The sequence below is a fragment of the Erpetoichthys calabaricus genome, chromosome 9, assembly GCF_900747795.2.
Source record: "Erpetoichthys calabaricus chromosome 9, fErpCal1.3, whole genome shotgun sequence".
Lineage (NCBI taxonomy): Eukaryota > Metazoa > Chordata > Cladistia > Polypteriformes > Polypteridae > Erpetoichthys > Erpetoichthys calabaricus.
Genome location: NC_041402.2, coordinates 92,237,360 through 92,254,555, shown reverse-complemented (window position 1 = coordinate 92,254,555; position 17,196 = coordinate 92,237,360). Strand labels below are relative to the sequence as shown.

Here is a 17,196-nt window from a genome sequence, read left to right as displayed (position 1 = left end):
ATAAAATGTAGAAGGGAAGTTATATGGTACAATACTTTATAAACAGTGGTAAGTCTGTGAGATTTGAGGCATTCTGACAAAGGCTACATATTAATAATACAAAAGGGGAAAGTAGAGTAAAATATTATTCTACCAAGACAAAACACAAACTTACAGTTGCAGCTAAGACCTCTTGTTCCATGTATTATTCAGGAGCAGATGCCCTAACTCTTCTCAGCCTTTTTCACAAGAGACACAGCATTCACAGAATCATGCATACACTCACATGCACAGTATACCTAAAGTAGCTCATCAAAGTCTTTCACACACATAGACAGTATGTACTTCACACCAGTAGGTCACTTTTTGCCTGTTATTATAGAGGATTGCTTTACTTTACGTTATTACTACAGGTCAGGTTCATAACCAGTTTTGTCACTAATAAAACTGTCACTTGACATATAAATCGAAAGAATGTTAAGAACCTTCTGTGCACCAAGAACACAAGCAAAGATTGGCAGCAGACTTCCATCGCTCACACTCAAGCACAGATCATCAGGCATCAGGACCTAAAAAAACAAAAAAAATTCATTTAAAAGTTACAAAAATGTTGATTTATAACATAATAGCACAGGATTACTCATATTGTAACTGGCAGAATCAAACTTACTGCTGCACATACACTGAACAAAGAGATTCTTGCAAGCTTGTGACAATAATGTGACGGTGAAAGCAGACAATGAACACAACACCATATCTTAAATGCAACCTCAGATATTAAAGCAGGGCCAACTTACAAAATATCCTCCTCCAAAGAGCCAATCATGTAGCTGCAATTCGATATACGTCATATGTGATCAGTATTGTGAGCAGCAGCATTTCTTGACATGTATGGAGTCCATTGAACAACCCAAAATTGCAATATGCAATTTGTATGGTCATTGTAATGCTAAAACATTCAAGTGTCCCCCGCCCCCCCCCCCCCCCCACTAAGAAAATCGCTAACAAAAAGTAGACTTGGTTAAGAGGTTTAGTCGTTGTTTCACTAAGTATTACAATGGGTAAGGCAAATGATCAAAAGGTTCTTTGACAGTGGTAGGACTGTTGTTGGCAGACATGGTGCAGTACCTAAGCACGGTTGCTGACCATGCGTACCCCTTTATGACTACAGTGTACCTTTTTTCAGATGTATCCTTCCAGCAGGATAATGTAATATGTCACCAAGGACAAACGTCATTTCTAATAGTGGCAAAGTAAACTATAGGTGAGTTTAGGAAAGCACGAACAATGCTGAACCAAAGACAAGTCTTAACTTAGTATGGTGTACTTTAGGATATGAAATCCATCTGTCTGTATTGTACCCCAGGCTAGACTTGATACTTGTGTACCTGTCGTACAGACATAACAGTCTGGGGAAATATAATCAGACACTCTTTAAAGCCACCAAACCACAGGATAAAATGTTGGCTACATAATTCAACTCATCTACAGTGCCTAGGCAGCACAACTCTTTTACATTTTGATTCGTTTAAATAGGCAAAACACAATGTCGGGATTCTACATTAAATCTTAGACTTCCTTTTTTCTAATGGTAAGTAAAAGATACAGAATAAACATTTCTTCTATAAACAAACCCACAGCAAGGAAATAACATTTCTGAGAAAAATGTCCATTGCAGGCCTTCTTAAGAGGAAAGATCATTTCATATCTTTCCCACAGAAATAAATTAGAAACCAAGAAGGTATCAGAGCTAACCAGCGAAATTACTAGAATAGATCAAGAACATGCCAGGTGTCCAAGTGAGGCTCTTCATAGGAAAAGACAGGCTCTGCATTCAGAGCTCAACCTCTTAACAACCAAAGAAACTGAACAACTCATTTTTAAATCAAGACATCACAACTATGAACACAGAGAGAAAGCTAATAAGCTCTTAGCTCAACAAATCCACAAGCAAGAAGTTTGCAATACAATCCCAGCAATTTCTGGATACATTACAGATACTTTTATTGCAGAGGAATTGGATAAACCTCTGGCACTATCGGAATTACTAGATGCTATAAAGTCACTTCAGAGTGGGAAAGCAGCAGGCCCTGATGGATACCCTGTCGAATTTTATAAGAAATTCTCCACTCGGCTAGCTCCCCTCTTATTGGCAACATTTACAGAAGCAAGAAACAATCAAATTCTACCTCAAATTTTTCGCCAAGCATTAATTACCATCTTTCCAAAACAAAACAAGGACTTATCATATTGTGCTTCATACAGACCAATTTCACTTCTGAATAATGATGTTAAGATTCTCTCCAAAGTCCTAGCTACAAGGATGGAGAAAGTGCTGCATTCAGTAATATCACAAGATCAAACTGGATTTATTAAAGGCCGACACTTAGCTTCCAATCTCCGACGTCTGTTCAATGTAAGATATTCACCTGCAAAGACAAACACCCCGGAGGTATTATTATCGTTGGATGCAGAAAAAGCATTTGATATGATTGAATGGAACTACCTTTTCACTACATTAGAGAAACTTGGGTTTGGCCCGAATATTTGTGCATGAATCAAACTACTGTACTGTAATCCCTCGCTACTTCGCGGTTCACTTTTCGCGGATTCACGACTTCGCGGATTTTATATGTAAGCATATCTAAATATATAATGCAGATTTTTCGCTGCTTCGCAGGTTTCTGAGGACAATGGGTCTTTTTACTTCTGGTATTTGCTTCCTTAGTTGGTTTGCCCAGTTGATTTCATACAAGAGATGCTATTGGCGGATGGCTGAGAAGCTACCCAACGTACTTTTCTCTCTCTCTTGCGCTGACTTTCTCTGATCCTGACGTAGGGGGTGTGAGCAGGGGGGCTGTTCGCACACCTAGACGATACGGACGCTCGTCTAAAAATGCTGAAAGATTATCTTCATGCTGCTATCTTTTGCGCAGCTGCTTCCTGAAGCGACATGCTGCACGGTGCTTCGCATACTTAAAATCTCGAAGGGCACGTATTGATTTTTGACTGTTTGTTTTTCTCTGGCTCTCTCTCTCTCTCTCCCTGCTCCTGATGGAGGGGGGTGTGAGCTGCCGCCTTCAACAGCTTTGTACCGGCGGTGCTTCGCATACTTAAAAGCCAAACAGCCCTATTGATTTGTTTGCTTTCCTCTGTCTTTCTGACAGACTCTGCTCCTGACGCGCACTCCTTTGAAGAGGTTAAGTTCCTGTGTGCTGCTGATTGGCTCAGCGACGGAGTGCTGCATTAACCAGGAAGTCTCATCTCACTCATTCAACATTAACGTGCTCTTGCTACTGCATTCAGGGGATTATCACCTTCATCGTCATCATTTTTACTGCGCAGCATATTCATCACCATCATCACGTCATATATAGCTACGTGTACTTCGCTATACAGTAAGTGTAAACTTATCTACCGATTTCATATTGCTTAGCAGTTGTCCCTGTTATTAATAGAGTAAAGGGTGGGTTGTAAACAATACAGGGAGGGTTTAAAAACGTCCAAATACATGTTAAATAATTAAATAAATATGGTGTCCCTACTTCGCAGAAATTCAGTTATCGCGGTCGGCCTTGGAACCTATCTCCCGCGATAAGTGAGGGATTACTGTATACCAATCCAGAAGCTTCAGTTTGTATTAACAACATTTGTTCAGACTACTTTAAACTAGAACGGGGTACCAGACAAGGATGCCCCTTGTCACCACTGCTATTTGCAATCGCCATTGAACCACTGGCCGTTCACTGTCGAAATGCTTATCAGATAAAGGGGATTATCAGAGAAGAACTTGAACAGTAAATTTCTCTATATGCAGATGACATGGTTTTGTATATGTCACACCCAAAAAATACTGTACCTGCAGTCCAAACAGCACTTACAGAATTTCAGAAGATCTCTGGTCTCAGAATTAACTTGAATAAAAATGTGCTCTTTCCAGTGAATTCTCAAGCATACAATACTAGATTGGGCACCTTCCCTTTTATTATTGCTGATAAGTTTAAATACCTAGGAGTAAATATCACAAGTAAACATAAATCTCTTTATCAACAAAATTTCGCTGTCTGAATGGAAAAAATTAAGCAAGACTTGCATAGATGGTCAACCCTCCACCTCACTTTAGCTGGAAGAATTAACTTTATTAAGATGAATATCCTTCCTAAGCTTCTCTTTTTATTTCAAAACATTCCAATATACATCAATAAATCATTCTTTAAGCAATTAGATTCAACCATAACCTCATTTATTTGGAACTTAAAACATCCATGTATCCAAAGAGCGACTCTACAAAGTCCTAAGGCAGAAGGTGGCATGGCTCTACCTAACTTTCAGTTTTATTACTGAGCAGCAAACATACAAGCTATAAAAACCTGGACACAAATAGATGAACATACACAGGCTTGGTCCGCAATAGAAATAAAATCCTGCAGTACTTCTTTATATTCCTAGCTTTGTGCCCCAATAAATGCAAGTTATCGCCAATATACTAATAACCCAATTATGCTTCACTCACTCAGAATATGGAACCAATGTAGAAAGCATTTTAGGATGGAGAATCTTTTATCTGTAACACCTCTGCATGAGAACCACCTTTTTCAACCCTCACAAACATATGCAGTTTTTAATATCTGGAAAACACTTGGGATTAAATTGTTTAGAGATCTTTATATAGACAACATCTTTGCACCCTATGAACAATTACATTCCAAATTTAATTTTCCAGCAACACATTTCTTTCACTATCTTCAAATTAGAAACTTTGTCAAACAGAACCTGCCCAATTTTCCTTATCTCCCACCTTCCTCTATGCTGGAAAAAATATTGCTCAGTCTCGAGGACTCTGCCAGCATTTCTGCAATATAGAAAAATATTTTACAGTCCCTCCCTTTCAAAGATCCAAGAGGACAATGGGAAAAGGATCTCTCACTCAACATATCAGAAAAGGAGTGGAAGGTAGCAATGCAGAGAATTCATTCGAGCTCCATATGCGCAAAGCATACAATTATTCAGCTCAAAATTATATATCGAGCACATCTGTCTCACTTGAAAAAGTCCAAAATGTTTCCAGGGCAAGATCCAACCTGCAAATGCTGCAATCAAGTTCCAGCCTCACTGGGTCACATGTTTTGGGCCTGCGCCAAATTAACATCATTCTGGACAAAAAATTTTTAATTGCCTTTCAGACAGCCTTAGTGTCACAATCCCTCCTAACCCATTAACAGCTGTGTTTGGTGTTCTTCCAGATGGGCTTAAAGTGGAGAAGGACAAACAAACTGATTGCCTTCACTACACTATTGGCACACAGACGTATTTTGCTAAACTGGAAGAATCCTAACTCTCCTCTTTTAAGTCAGTGGGTAACTGATGTTTTATATTATTTGAAATTGGAAAAAAATCAGATTCTCAGAGGATCTGTGCAGAACTTCTTCAAAACCTGGCAGGATCTAATTAATAATATTTTAGAATAAGCTCTTAAAGCACTGAGGAAGTAGATTCTCTCCCTATTTCTTTTTCGTCTCCATTTACCTGTATCCGCCTATTAAACTCTTCAATTTATTTATTTTTACTATTTTTAAGTTTTAGTCTGTTGGCCATGCTCTCTTTCTCAGGGGTGGATTTGTTTTCAATCCTTTTTTTTTTTTTTTGTAAAAATTGATCTATTTGTATAGAATGATGACAATAAAATCAAAAAAAAAAAAATAATAATAATAATAATAATGTCCATTGCTTTAGGCCACACGATGTGGACGATCACTTAGACAAGACAGCAGGTGTGGTCATATAGCTGCTTTATTTTCACATCGTCACAGTGAGCAGGTTTCAGAAAAGCAGGCAATCAATATTACATGACAGCGTCAGGGCCCTTCTGAACAACTGTTTTTTGGGTGGGGCAAAGTTTTTATACCCCTAGAATGCGTGATTTAATATTCATTATGAAAATGCAACAGTCAACACTTTATTATACACAATCCTTGAGCCCCTTCAATGCTCCTTCTGCAACTTGATTCCTTGACTCCTTGTTATGGCGTTCAGATGTAAACAAAGGGAAAACGTGATAAGGCAGTCTCAGTGTGGAAGATTAGACCTTGAGTCCTTCTGACAAATATTTTTTTCCGTTTGCTCAGCACAGCATGTTTTTAAAGCTTACTTCTGCTTAACTCCTTAGACAAGGATTAGTACAAGGGAACGAAGATAACATTCATTTTCCACGACGACTGCACTGAATCCTTTCAGACGAAGTCTGACTTAAGCACATTTATGTTAGGTAGAATGCCTAGTCGGGGCTGGGTGGTCTTTTGGCCTTGGAAGCCCTGCAGATTTTGTCTTTTTTTCCTCCCCCCCCCCTCCCCTTTTTTTCTATCCTCCCAGCCATCTGACATTATCACTGTACTCATCTGTAAAGACATACATTGTGATATTACAGTATATGTAAGGAGGCTACTCATTTACAAATTATACATCTATGTTTTAACAGTTTGTATGGATTTATTTTCATTTGTTACTTTGTTTATTTTTATTCTTACCTAATCTTACTTGTTTTTTTCTTTTCTTATAACTTTTTCTTTGACATCTTGTAAAACATTTTGAGGTACATTTGTATGAAAATGTGCTATAGAAATAAATGTTGTTGTTAGGGCAGGACACTGTTCTGTTTGTCTTAAGCGGACAATGAGCTGGAATTAGAATTTGCAGCCTGTCTCCAAAAAAACAAAAAACAAACATTGCAAAAACAAAAAACAAAATGTTTAGCAAAAAATTCAACCCAAATAGGTATGATAATTAAGTTTTAAGAATTCCCTAAGTCACAGCTTTGAGAAGAAAGTAAGGCCAACTAAGCAGTAATGTATTTGTGGTTGTATCCTGTGTATTTCCCAAACCAAATGAGACAGAAGAAATGCAGCAGTAGTAATGACCATATAAATGTGTTGTCTTATCCTAGTGGAAAACAATGATACCTACACATAACATATTACAATTTTTGGTGGTTTGATAGATAGAGTATAGGGACCTAATCAATGACTTTGTTAAATGGTCCGACTCAAACCACCTACACCTGAACACCAGCAAAACCAAGGAGCTGGTGGTGGATTTTAGGAGGCCCAGACCCCTCATAGACCCAGTGATCATCAAAGGTGACTGTGTGCAGATGGTGCAGACCTATAAATATCTGGGAGTGCAGCTGGATGATAAATTAGACTGGACTGCCAATACTGATGCGCTGTGCAAGAAAGGACAAAGCCGGTTATACTTCCTTAGAAGGCTGGCTTCCTTCAACATCTGCAATAAGATGCTGCAGATGTTCTATCAAACAGTTGTGGCGAGCGCCCTCTTCTACGCAGTGGTGTGCTGGGGAGGCAGCATTAAGAGGAAAGACGCCTCACGCCTGGACAAACTGGTGAGGAAGGCAGGCTCTATTGTTGGCATGGAGCTGGACAGTTTAACATCTGTGGCAGAGCGAAGGGCGCTCAGCAGGCTCCTATCAATTATGGAGAATCCACTGCATCCACTAAATAATGTCATCTCCAGACAGAAGAGCAGCTTCAGCGACAGACTGCTGTCACTGTCCTGCTCCACAGACAGATTGAGGAGATCGTTCCTCCCCCAAACTATGCGACTCTTTAATTCCACCAGGGGGGGTAAACGTTAATATTTAACATTATACATAGTTATTGTCTGTTTTTTTTCACCTGTATTATTATCATTCTTTAATTTAATATTATTTATTGTATCAGTATGCTGCTGCTGAAGAATGTGAATTTCCCATCGGGATTAATAAAGTATCTATCTATCTATCTATCTATCTATCTATCATTATTGGGATTACCTAGGTCAAAACCCCACCAAGTATTTTTCCTCCCTTTTCCTCAGTCTTGTGCATCATTTGGGGTGACCCCATTCTTTCTCTTTCTTCAGACATCACCTCCAGTTGCATCTTCAGCGGCTATCACCTAAGCCTCGTCCATTATTGGTGTCTCTCTTCACCCAATCATCCTCCATTTTTGCTCCAAACTAACAAACTGTTTTTCCTCATTATCTCAACTATTACCTCAAAACCTATCTCACCATCTCTCATGGCACCTTATCAAATGCCTTCTTCAAATCTACAAATTAAAAATGCAACTTCTTTCCATTCATTTGACGAATTTAATATAATTGACCGAGAACAAAGAAAACAGATGTTTTCCTCTTCCCTGGCATGAAACCAAACTACATTCTGCTAGCTTTCACCTTTTCTCAGATTCATTCTCTACCACCTTCATTACCTGCTCCAAACACTTAATTGCTTATACTGATCCGCACTACAATGGACCATCCTTTCCTTGATGAAGTACATTGAGCACAATTCTTTTCCAATCTTTAAAATTACCCTCTTCACACACGATCATCTTGCACAGGTATATCAACCATTCCAATACAGGACCTTCCATTGCTTTCAGCATTTCATACACCATTAACTGCTGTGCCCATTGCTTTACCTATTTTCACCTTTTTCAACACTTTCACAATCTTTTCTTTTAAAAACGTGCAGCTCAGTCCTTTTATTTGCTCACAAACATTATTCTTTTGGTTCTCCTCATTTACCAGCTTCTTCCTATACTTCTTGATCACACTGCTTTTTCTCTTCAGAATTTTGCAAACAATTCACACCTACAAGGTGCACTCTTTCTTTGCCATCTGACTCACGGTACTAAACACAATTCTCTTTCCTTCCTCATTCTGCAGCTCACTTGCCAACTTCCTTCCTTTAGTTCTTGTGACTTCTTTTAGACAACTGCCATCTCTACCTTAGCACTGCACAACTATTTTTCTGTGTGTGTTTGTGGTCCCTATGTCCAACTGAAGACTTTTTCTCTCATTTCAACCATGGCATCATAGCAGATGCTTCTAAAACCTCATTTACTCAGACTACTAACATTTAAAAAAAATGTACTTCTCACACTTTCCTTTTTCATTTTTCTGACTAAAACATCTCCTTAAACCAAGTGCCTCCTTAAACCAACTTTCTCAAGGGACCATTACATTTTTCATCATATTCCAATCAACTTTCCTCACAAACAAACAGTCTATCATCCTCCTTACATCAAAAGATTCAAAAGTTATGGACTTGTTTTCCTCCTTAAAATTAAATTCTGTGGCATCACCAAACTCCAGAATCTTTTCAACCTCAACATTCTTGGTACTGAAACTAAAGCCCTCATGGAACCACTTATAAAACAACTCTACTAGCTCAAACATACGCAATTCAAATCTACACCAATTACAGTTACCTTTCCCTGAGGTACCCCAAATGTCACCTCCACCAACCAGTCCCAAATTCATCTTTCTTTTCTATCTCTTCTGCCAACCTGTGGGGCATATGGCAAGACTACATTCATCAGTCATTTACCAACAATCATCTTAATAACGAACGTTCATCACCTCCGCCAATTTGTCTGCTCATTTTCTGACGTGAGTACACTTTCTGTTTGATCATGCCCTTGCTTTGTAACTCTCATCTTTGTACATTATCATGGTGGTACTGGAAGAGAATTTAAGGCAGGAGTAGTCCATGTCTAATCCCAGGTCAAAAGAGTTACCCCTGGTTACTTAATAGGAATAAAAATATATTCCGTGATTAAAAAGTATATTCAAAAGTCATATTACCTCTATAGTTGTTGTCTGGCTACTTACTGTTTGCAATGCACGGATGTAGCAGTCTGTCCGTTGGGCGTCATTGAGTTCCCCAAATCGTGGTCGTGTCCATACCATGTGTGCCTGGCAAGTGCAGGTTGGTCTTGAATACTGAATTTCTTTATCACTGCTGCAAGAGCTGTTACACAGATACACAGCACAAGTCAATGCTAGCCATATTAGCACAAAAGAATAATTCTAGGCGGTATATACTTACATTTCAGAATGAATATTGTACCAAAGGCTATAATCATCATGAAAAGCAGTTAACTCGAAAGTCTCCCCTTCTTTCACTGATTTTTCTGTGGGAAGGAAATATACGCACTGCATCCAGTGATCCCGCCACTGCAATATAGGCAATAAAAAATGTTACAATCTAGATTTAATGTCACCAGAGATAAAGTTTTTTTTGGGGTTGTATACACAATATTCAGGTTATCAAGACACTCACTGGAACGTTCTCTGGATCAGGGTGAGCCCATGCTGGTGCCATTGTGCAAGTTATGCTACCATCTGGGACCATATCGATATCCCACCAAGACAAGACAACCTGAGCAGAGCCAGAATGAATGGCAGGGAATTTGTGGATGTGCTTTGCTGGACTGCTACTCACTGGACAACTGAAATCAATACTTCAAAGAGAAGAGAAACTTACTATTACTCGACTGGTAACAGTGACTCAGAATCTGGTTATCTTGTAAAAATAAGGGGAGAATGTAAAACCTATCAAATATACAAGTTAAAATAAATGAAGTAACATTATTCACATGTACATTATTATTTAGTGGTATAACATTTCTGTCTTGATAGTGTATCACTGCCACATCCGAACATCTGTGATCTTTCTAGCAAGAGTTAATACCTGAACATTGGTAGTATGGCACTGAGAGGCTGGAAGTCTCCAGTGGGCACCTGGCTAAGCTGGATGTCACATACAGAAGGGGCTCCAGCACAAAGCTTCAATTTTGAAGATGAAACAATCTGAACTCCACCAACATTTATAGGGTTGATGTGATTCCAGCTCCACAGACGCTCCGACTGGACTAGCTGGGCAAAGATGGTCGCTCTATGTGGCACCGCTTCACATCCCATCTGGAAAAGGAGAGTAATAGACAAATTTGGATTCAAGATAAAGGCTGCAGTTGCAATTTTACACATGTCCTTTATCTTTTTATTATTATCATTCTTTAATTTAATATTATTTATTGTATCAGTATGCTGCTGCTGAAGAATGTGAATTTCCCATTGGGATTAATAAAGTATCTATCTATCTATCTATCTATCTATCTATCACTTACCTAAAGGAGTATCAAAATTCTGCACAATAAATGGTGCCATCCTCACAAACTAAGTCAAAAAGACATGGTGGAAAACAGCCTCTTTACTAATTTAAGATACTTTAAATAACTACTCTGTGGAATATGGTCTTAATTAAATTATGTTTATTTTCACTTCTTTTAAGTGCACTATATAAACCTTGTTTTGTGGTTACTCTTTGTTATACTGTAATTCTGAACTACCCCAGTAGAGCTTGAGAGGAAATCATGCCCGATGCTGCTGGGACTGGTTCCAGCACCCATGACACCCTGAGCTGAACTAAACTGGTAAAAATACACATTAAAAAATAATAAAATAAATAAATAAATAAATATATACATGGATGGATGATTTGATTGATGGGAGGAATGCATGGTGTAAATATCATTAGAATTTCTAATTTGTTACTCACACAAAAATTAAGAATTGAAATGAAAACACTCAGCACATCACAAGCTTTAAATCCAAAAGATAATAGGCATGGAGCATTCATCCACCTTTGTTCTGTGATGTAATGAAGTTCCTGCATAAATGCTTTTTCTCACACATACTTGTGTGGTCCTATAGATATCTGAAAACTGTAATGCCTTTTCATTACATTATAAGTAAAACCGTTCTTGCTTCTGTGCTACCAGTGTCTTCTTTAAATGAAGATTCTTTCCAATTTTAGCGTGCAGAGTTTAATTGATTGTTTAAAGACCACATTATTGTACTTGCTATATTATTTTCATGTGACTGGGCAGTGTGTTATTATGTTCTATTCCTCTAAACTGAAGTGTGAATATCAATCAGTTCTTGTAATTAGACAAGGGCCATTATCTTCTCTGCTGAAATTCAGCATTTTATTTGTTGCAAAGGAGAAAATTTCAGAAGTCAGATTTAATAATGTCAGTAACTCACAAATGTAAATATAGTTGTCATTTGTTTTCCAAGACTACCAAGATGCACGGTTATAATCTGAAGCCATGCTACTTGCTCTTAAAACACTGCACTTCCCTTCATTTGAGGGCAAGTAGATGATGCTCATGCAAAACTGCAGCACACAGTGCAGTCTTTGGATCCAGATTTCTTGGTCGAGAGTTGTCTCCCTATAGGAGGAACCTGGGTGAAGACACTATCCAGCCCTTGTCAGAATTGGATTGGGAGTCTATGATGGATCAACAAAAGAGTTGTCTTAATGAGACTTATAGCTGGAAAAGTGAAACTTTATTTCTCATCCTTGTATTATTGTAATGTTGCTATTATTGTAAAATCTTTGGTATATGTAAACACTTAAATATTTAAAAAGGATGGTGGCTATGTTCCTCAAAAAAGAATTGCCTAAAGACATCTTAGCCTAAACTTAGAAAATTCAAAGCCACTGAGTGACTGACTATGACCTTTAGAGTACTTCTGGGGAATTCCTAGGAACTTTCAGTCCAACTGACATATACAATTCCTGAGTCTGCCCCTAAGGTTTTCTCCCTGTTAATCAAGCTATGTATAGTATACTTCCCATTACAGGCACACAAAGGGCATCCTCATTTTATGCGGAGACCACTTCAACAGACTTCATTTAGTCTGGAAAAGCAACAGTTCAGATAATTTTGTCTGGTTGTACTCACAATCTCATTCATTTGGTCACTACTCACAGCTTCCGACCATACATGGGGACAGGCATATAGATTGACCAGGAAGCCATCAGACAAAGCTTTCAGTTTATTTCCCACTTTAACCCCCCTGCCACCCCCCCCCCCGCAACCCACCACATGTCTGTTATAGCATTCACAATCCTGCTTCTGCTTTACAGAGTCATTGCTCTGTCTGACAGTCATGTTTACCCTTAATTCTGCACATGGTCCTAAGGTACCTACAATCTTCCATTGCACCCCAGTTACCTGCAAAAAGTAAACTTAAAAAGTCTTTGACCTTAAACATGGAGATGGTGACTACAATTATCACTTAATCAAACTGCTCCACTGCCTGTTGGAGCTAACCATCTGAAGAAGACATATTCACACATATGACAGATACAGCTCTAAACATGCATCTTGCCCATGAAAACTCCAAAAACAGAAGAGACAAGGTGTACCTTAGTGGAGTCAGGCCTGGTGGTGGTTTCAATGACAAATGAATGGAAGCTAGGGGACTCACATAGTATCTATGTTCACTAAGAGTTCACAATTTGAAGGGTGGGTGTTAAATGTTATGCCAGTTGAGCGATAGGCCTAGATGAAGCAAGCTGAAATGAACTGGACATTTGTAATGGGAAAGCGACTCTCAGAATGTGGTATGTAACTTATCTGTGCTAGACAATTACCCAACTATCATGTGTGATACCTTACATGAGACAACACATTCTCCAAGTATTAATTCATACACATGCATAATCTGCTACCATACATAAGACTTAAAGGCTCTCCACAAAATAAATAACAATTGAAAATCCATTGTTTACTTTTGCTATGTGGCATATAGAATGTTTTTTGTGAAGTTGGCCATCCAGCTGATTAAGGCTAGGTCTCTTAATCTTAAATTTAAAACACCCATCCATCCATCCTCTTCCGCTTATCCGAGATCGGGTCGTGGGGGCAGCAGCTTGAGCAGAGATGCCCAGACTTCCCTCTCCCCGACCACTTCTTCTAGCTCTTCCGGGGGAATCCCAAGGTGTTCCCAGGCCAGCCGAGAGACATAGTCCCTCCAGCGTGTCCTGGGTCTTCCCTGGGGCCTCCTCCCGGTTAGAGGTGCCTGGAACACCTCACCATGGAGCCGTCCAGGAGGCATCCTGATCAGATGCCCTAGCCACCTCATCTGACTCCCCTCGATGCGGAGGAGCAGCGGCTCTACTCTGAGCCCCTCCCGGATGTATGAGCTTCTCACCCTATCTTTAAGGGAAAGCCCAGACACCCTGCGGAGGAAACTCATTTCAGCTGCTTGTATTCGCAATCTCGTTGTTTCGGTCACTACCCATAGTTCATGACCATAGGTGAGGGTAGGAACATAGATCGACTGGTAAATTGAGAGCTTTGCCTTGCGGTTCAGCTCCCTTTTCACCACGACAGACCGATCAAGAGCCCGCATCACTGCAGATGGTGCACCAATCCACCTGTTGATCTCACACTCCATTCTTCCCTCACTCATGAACAAGATCCCGAGATACTTAAACTCCTCCACTTGGGGCAGGATCTCACTCCCAACCCTGAGAGGGCACTCCACCCTTTTCCGGCTGAGGACAATGGTCTCGGATTTGGAGGTGCTGATTCCCATCCCTGCCGCTTCACACTCGGCTGCGAACCGATCCAGAGAGAGCTGAAGATCACGGCCTGGTGAAGCAAACAGGACAACATCATCTGCAAAAAGTAGTGACCCAATCCACCAAACCAGACCCCCTCAACGCCCTGGCTGCGCCTACAAACTCTGTCCATAAAAGTTATGAACAGAATCGGAGACAAAGGGCAGACCTGGTGGAGTCCAACTCTCACTGGGAACGGGTTCAACTTACAGCCGGCAATGCGGACCAAGCTCTGAGACCAATCGTACAGGGACCGAACAGCCCTTATCAGGGGGTCCGGTACCCTATACTCTGAGTACCCCCCCCCCCCCCACAGGATTCCGAGGGACACGGTCGAACACCTTTTCCAAGTCCACAAAACACATGTAGACTGGTTGGGCAACCTCCTATGCACCCTCCAGGACGCTGCTAAGGGTATAGAGCTGGTCCACTGTTCTTAAAGAGGAGGACCACCACCCCGGTCTGCCAATCCAGAGGCACTGTCCCTCATGTCCATGCGATGTTGCAGAGGCGTGTCAACCAAGACAGTCCTACAACATCCAGAGCTTTGAGGAACTCTGGGCGTATCTCATCCACCCCTGGGGCTCTGCCACCAAGGAGTTTTTTTGACCACCTCGGTGACCTCAGTCCCAGAGATGGGGGAGCCCACCTCCGAGTGCCCAGGCTCTGCTTCCTCATTGGAAGGCATGTTAGTGGGATTGAGGAGGTCTTTGAAGTACTCTCCCCAACGACCCACAACGTCCAGAGTCGAGGTCAGCAGTGCACCATCCCCACCATATACAGTGTTGAGACTGCACGGCTTCCCCCTCCTAAGACGCTGGATGGTGGACCAGAATCTCCTCGAAGCCGTCTGAAAGTCGTTCTCCTTGGCCTCCCCAAACTCCTCCCACGCCCAAGTTTTTGCCTCAGCAACCACCAAAGCCGCATTCTGCTTGGCCTGCCGGTACCTATTAGCTGCCTCCAGAGTCCCACAGGACAAAAGGGTCCTGTAGGACTCCTTCTTCAGCTTGACGGCATCCCTCACCGCCGGTGTCCGCCAACAGGTTCGGGGATTGCCGCCACGACAGGCACCGACCACAGCTCCGGTCAGCCACCTCAACAATACAGGCACGGAACACAGCCCATTCGGACTCAATGTCCCCCACCTCCCTCGGGATGTGGTCAAAGTTCTACCGGAGGTAGGAGTTGAAGCTACTTCTGACAGGGGTCTCTGCCAGACATTCCCAGCAGACCCTCACAACACGTTTGGGCATACCAGGCCTGACCGGCATCCTCCCCCACCATCGAAGCCTACTCACCACCAGGTGGTGATCAGTTGACAGCTCCGCCCCTCTCTTCACCCGAGTGTCCAAGACATGTGGCCGCAGGTCCGATGACACGAACACAAAGTCAATCATCGAACTGAGGCCTAGGGTGTCCTGGTGCCAAGTGCACATATGAACACCCCTATGCTTGAACATGGTGTTCGTTATGGACAATCCGTGACGAGCACAGAAGTCCAATACAAAACACCGCTCGGGTTCAGATCAGGGGGCCATTCCTCCCAATCATGCCCTTCCAGGTCTCACTGTCATAGCCCAGGTGAGCATTGATGTTTCCCAGCAGAATGAGGGAGTCCCCAGAAGGTATGCCCTCCAGCACCCCCTCCAGGGACTCCAAAAAGGGTGGGTACTCCAAATTGCTGTTCGGTGTATACGTGCAAACAACAGTTAGGACCCATCCCCTCACCTGAAGGCGGAGGGAGGCTACCCTCTCGTCCACCGGGGTAAACCCCAATGAACAGGCTCCAAGCTGGGGGGCAATAAGTAAGAGAGTCCAGCCCCTCTCAAGGAGACTGGTTCCAGAGTCCAAGCTGTGCGTCGAGGTGAGTCCGACTACATCTAGCCGGAACCTCTTGACCTCTCGCACTAACTCAGGCTCCTTCCCCTTCAGAGAGGTGACATTCCACGTCCCAAGAGCCAGCTTCTGTAGCCGAGGATTGGACCGCCAAGGTCCCCACCTTCAGCCACCACCCAACTCACACTGCACCCAACCTCCTTGGCCCCTGACATAGGTGGTGAGCCCATGGGAAGGGGGACCCACATTGCCTCTTCGGGCTGTGCCCGACCGAGCCCCATGGGTGCAGGCCCGGCCACCAGGCGCTCGCCATTGAGCCCCACCTCCAGGCCTGGCTCCAGAGGGGGGGCCCCGGTGACCCGCATCCGGGCGAGGGAAAACACCATTCAAAGTTTTCATTCATCATAGAAGGTTTGCTGAACCACTCTTTGTCTCATCCCTCACCTAGGACCAGTTTGCCTTGAGTGGCCCTACCAGGGGCATAAAGCCCCAGACAACAGAGCTCCTAGGATCATTGGGACATGCAAGCCCCTCCACCATGATAAAGTGGTGGTTCAAGGAGGGGTAAATTTAAAACAAAATACCTTTTCTGCACAGATTTATATTTGCATTTTAGTTGTACGCCATTTTGTGTCTTGAGATTTAACAGAACTCTGTAATGTAATATAATGAGTTGGGCTTGTAAGGCAAAAAATACATGATAAATTAAAAGTAAACTAATCATGAATGTTGAGTAAGATACATGCAAATGTGGCAGTTGAATAAAATGTCTTGATTGTTTCAACAGTAATACCAGTGTACAAGACATCGTATCTCCTTTCTCTCAGTTTGACATAGTATGTAGCAGTAATCTTACGTTTTGAATTAGTCGTGTCACAACTAACACAAGGTGTCTGGGTGTAATGCCAAATGCTGAAGCTGAACAGAATGTAAGTCCTTATATAAGAAAAGATGACCTTGAGAAAGGAATGTGCCTTGCACCGATTTCTTTTTTTTTGAATGATGGTTTCCTGTATCCAGTTTCAACCAGGGTAGTTGAGTTACTTTTAACAGAGTTTGTTAGCTGCAACATTTGCATTAAGATATACTGTAACACCCTGTGGTTGTCTCTTCATGTACAG

The 17,196-nt window shown here is 41.7% G+C and overlaps 1 protein-coding gene across 1 annotated transcript in view; it reads right to left on the bottom strand.

The window, feature by feature from the left end:
• Nucleotides 1–17,196, bottom strand: part of prmt7 (protein arginine methyltransferase 7) — a 43,372-nt gene that overhangs the window by 7,305 nt on the left and 18,871 nt on the right. Inside the window, exons 6-10 of the mRNA XM_028809896.2 lie at nucleotides 10,514–10,743; nucleotides 10,103–10,283; nucleotides 9,869–9,996; nucleotides 9,652–9,790; nucleotides 465–548 (exon numbers count right to left, since the gene is read on the bottom strand). Coding sequence (XP_028665729.2) covers nucleotides 465–548; nucleotides 9,652–9,790; nucleotides 9,869–9,996; nucleotides 10,103–10,283; nucleotides 10,514–10,743 — 762 coding nt within the window. The remainder of the gene's footprint in view (nucleotides 1–464; nucleotides 549–9,651; nucleotides 9,791–9,868; nucleotides 9,997–10,102; nucleotides 10,284–10,513; nucleotides 10,744–17,196) is intronic.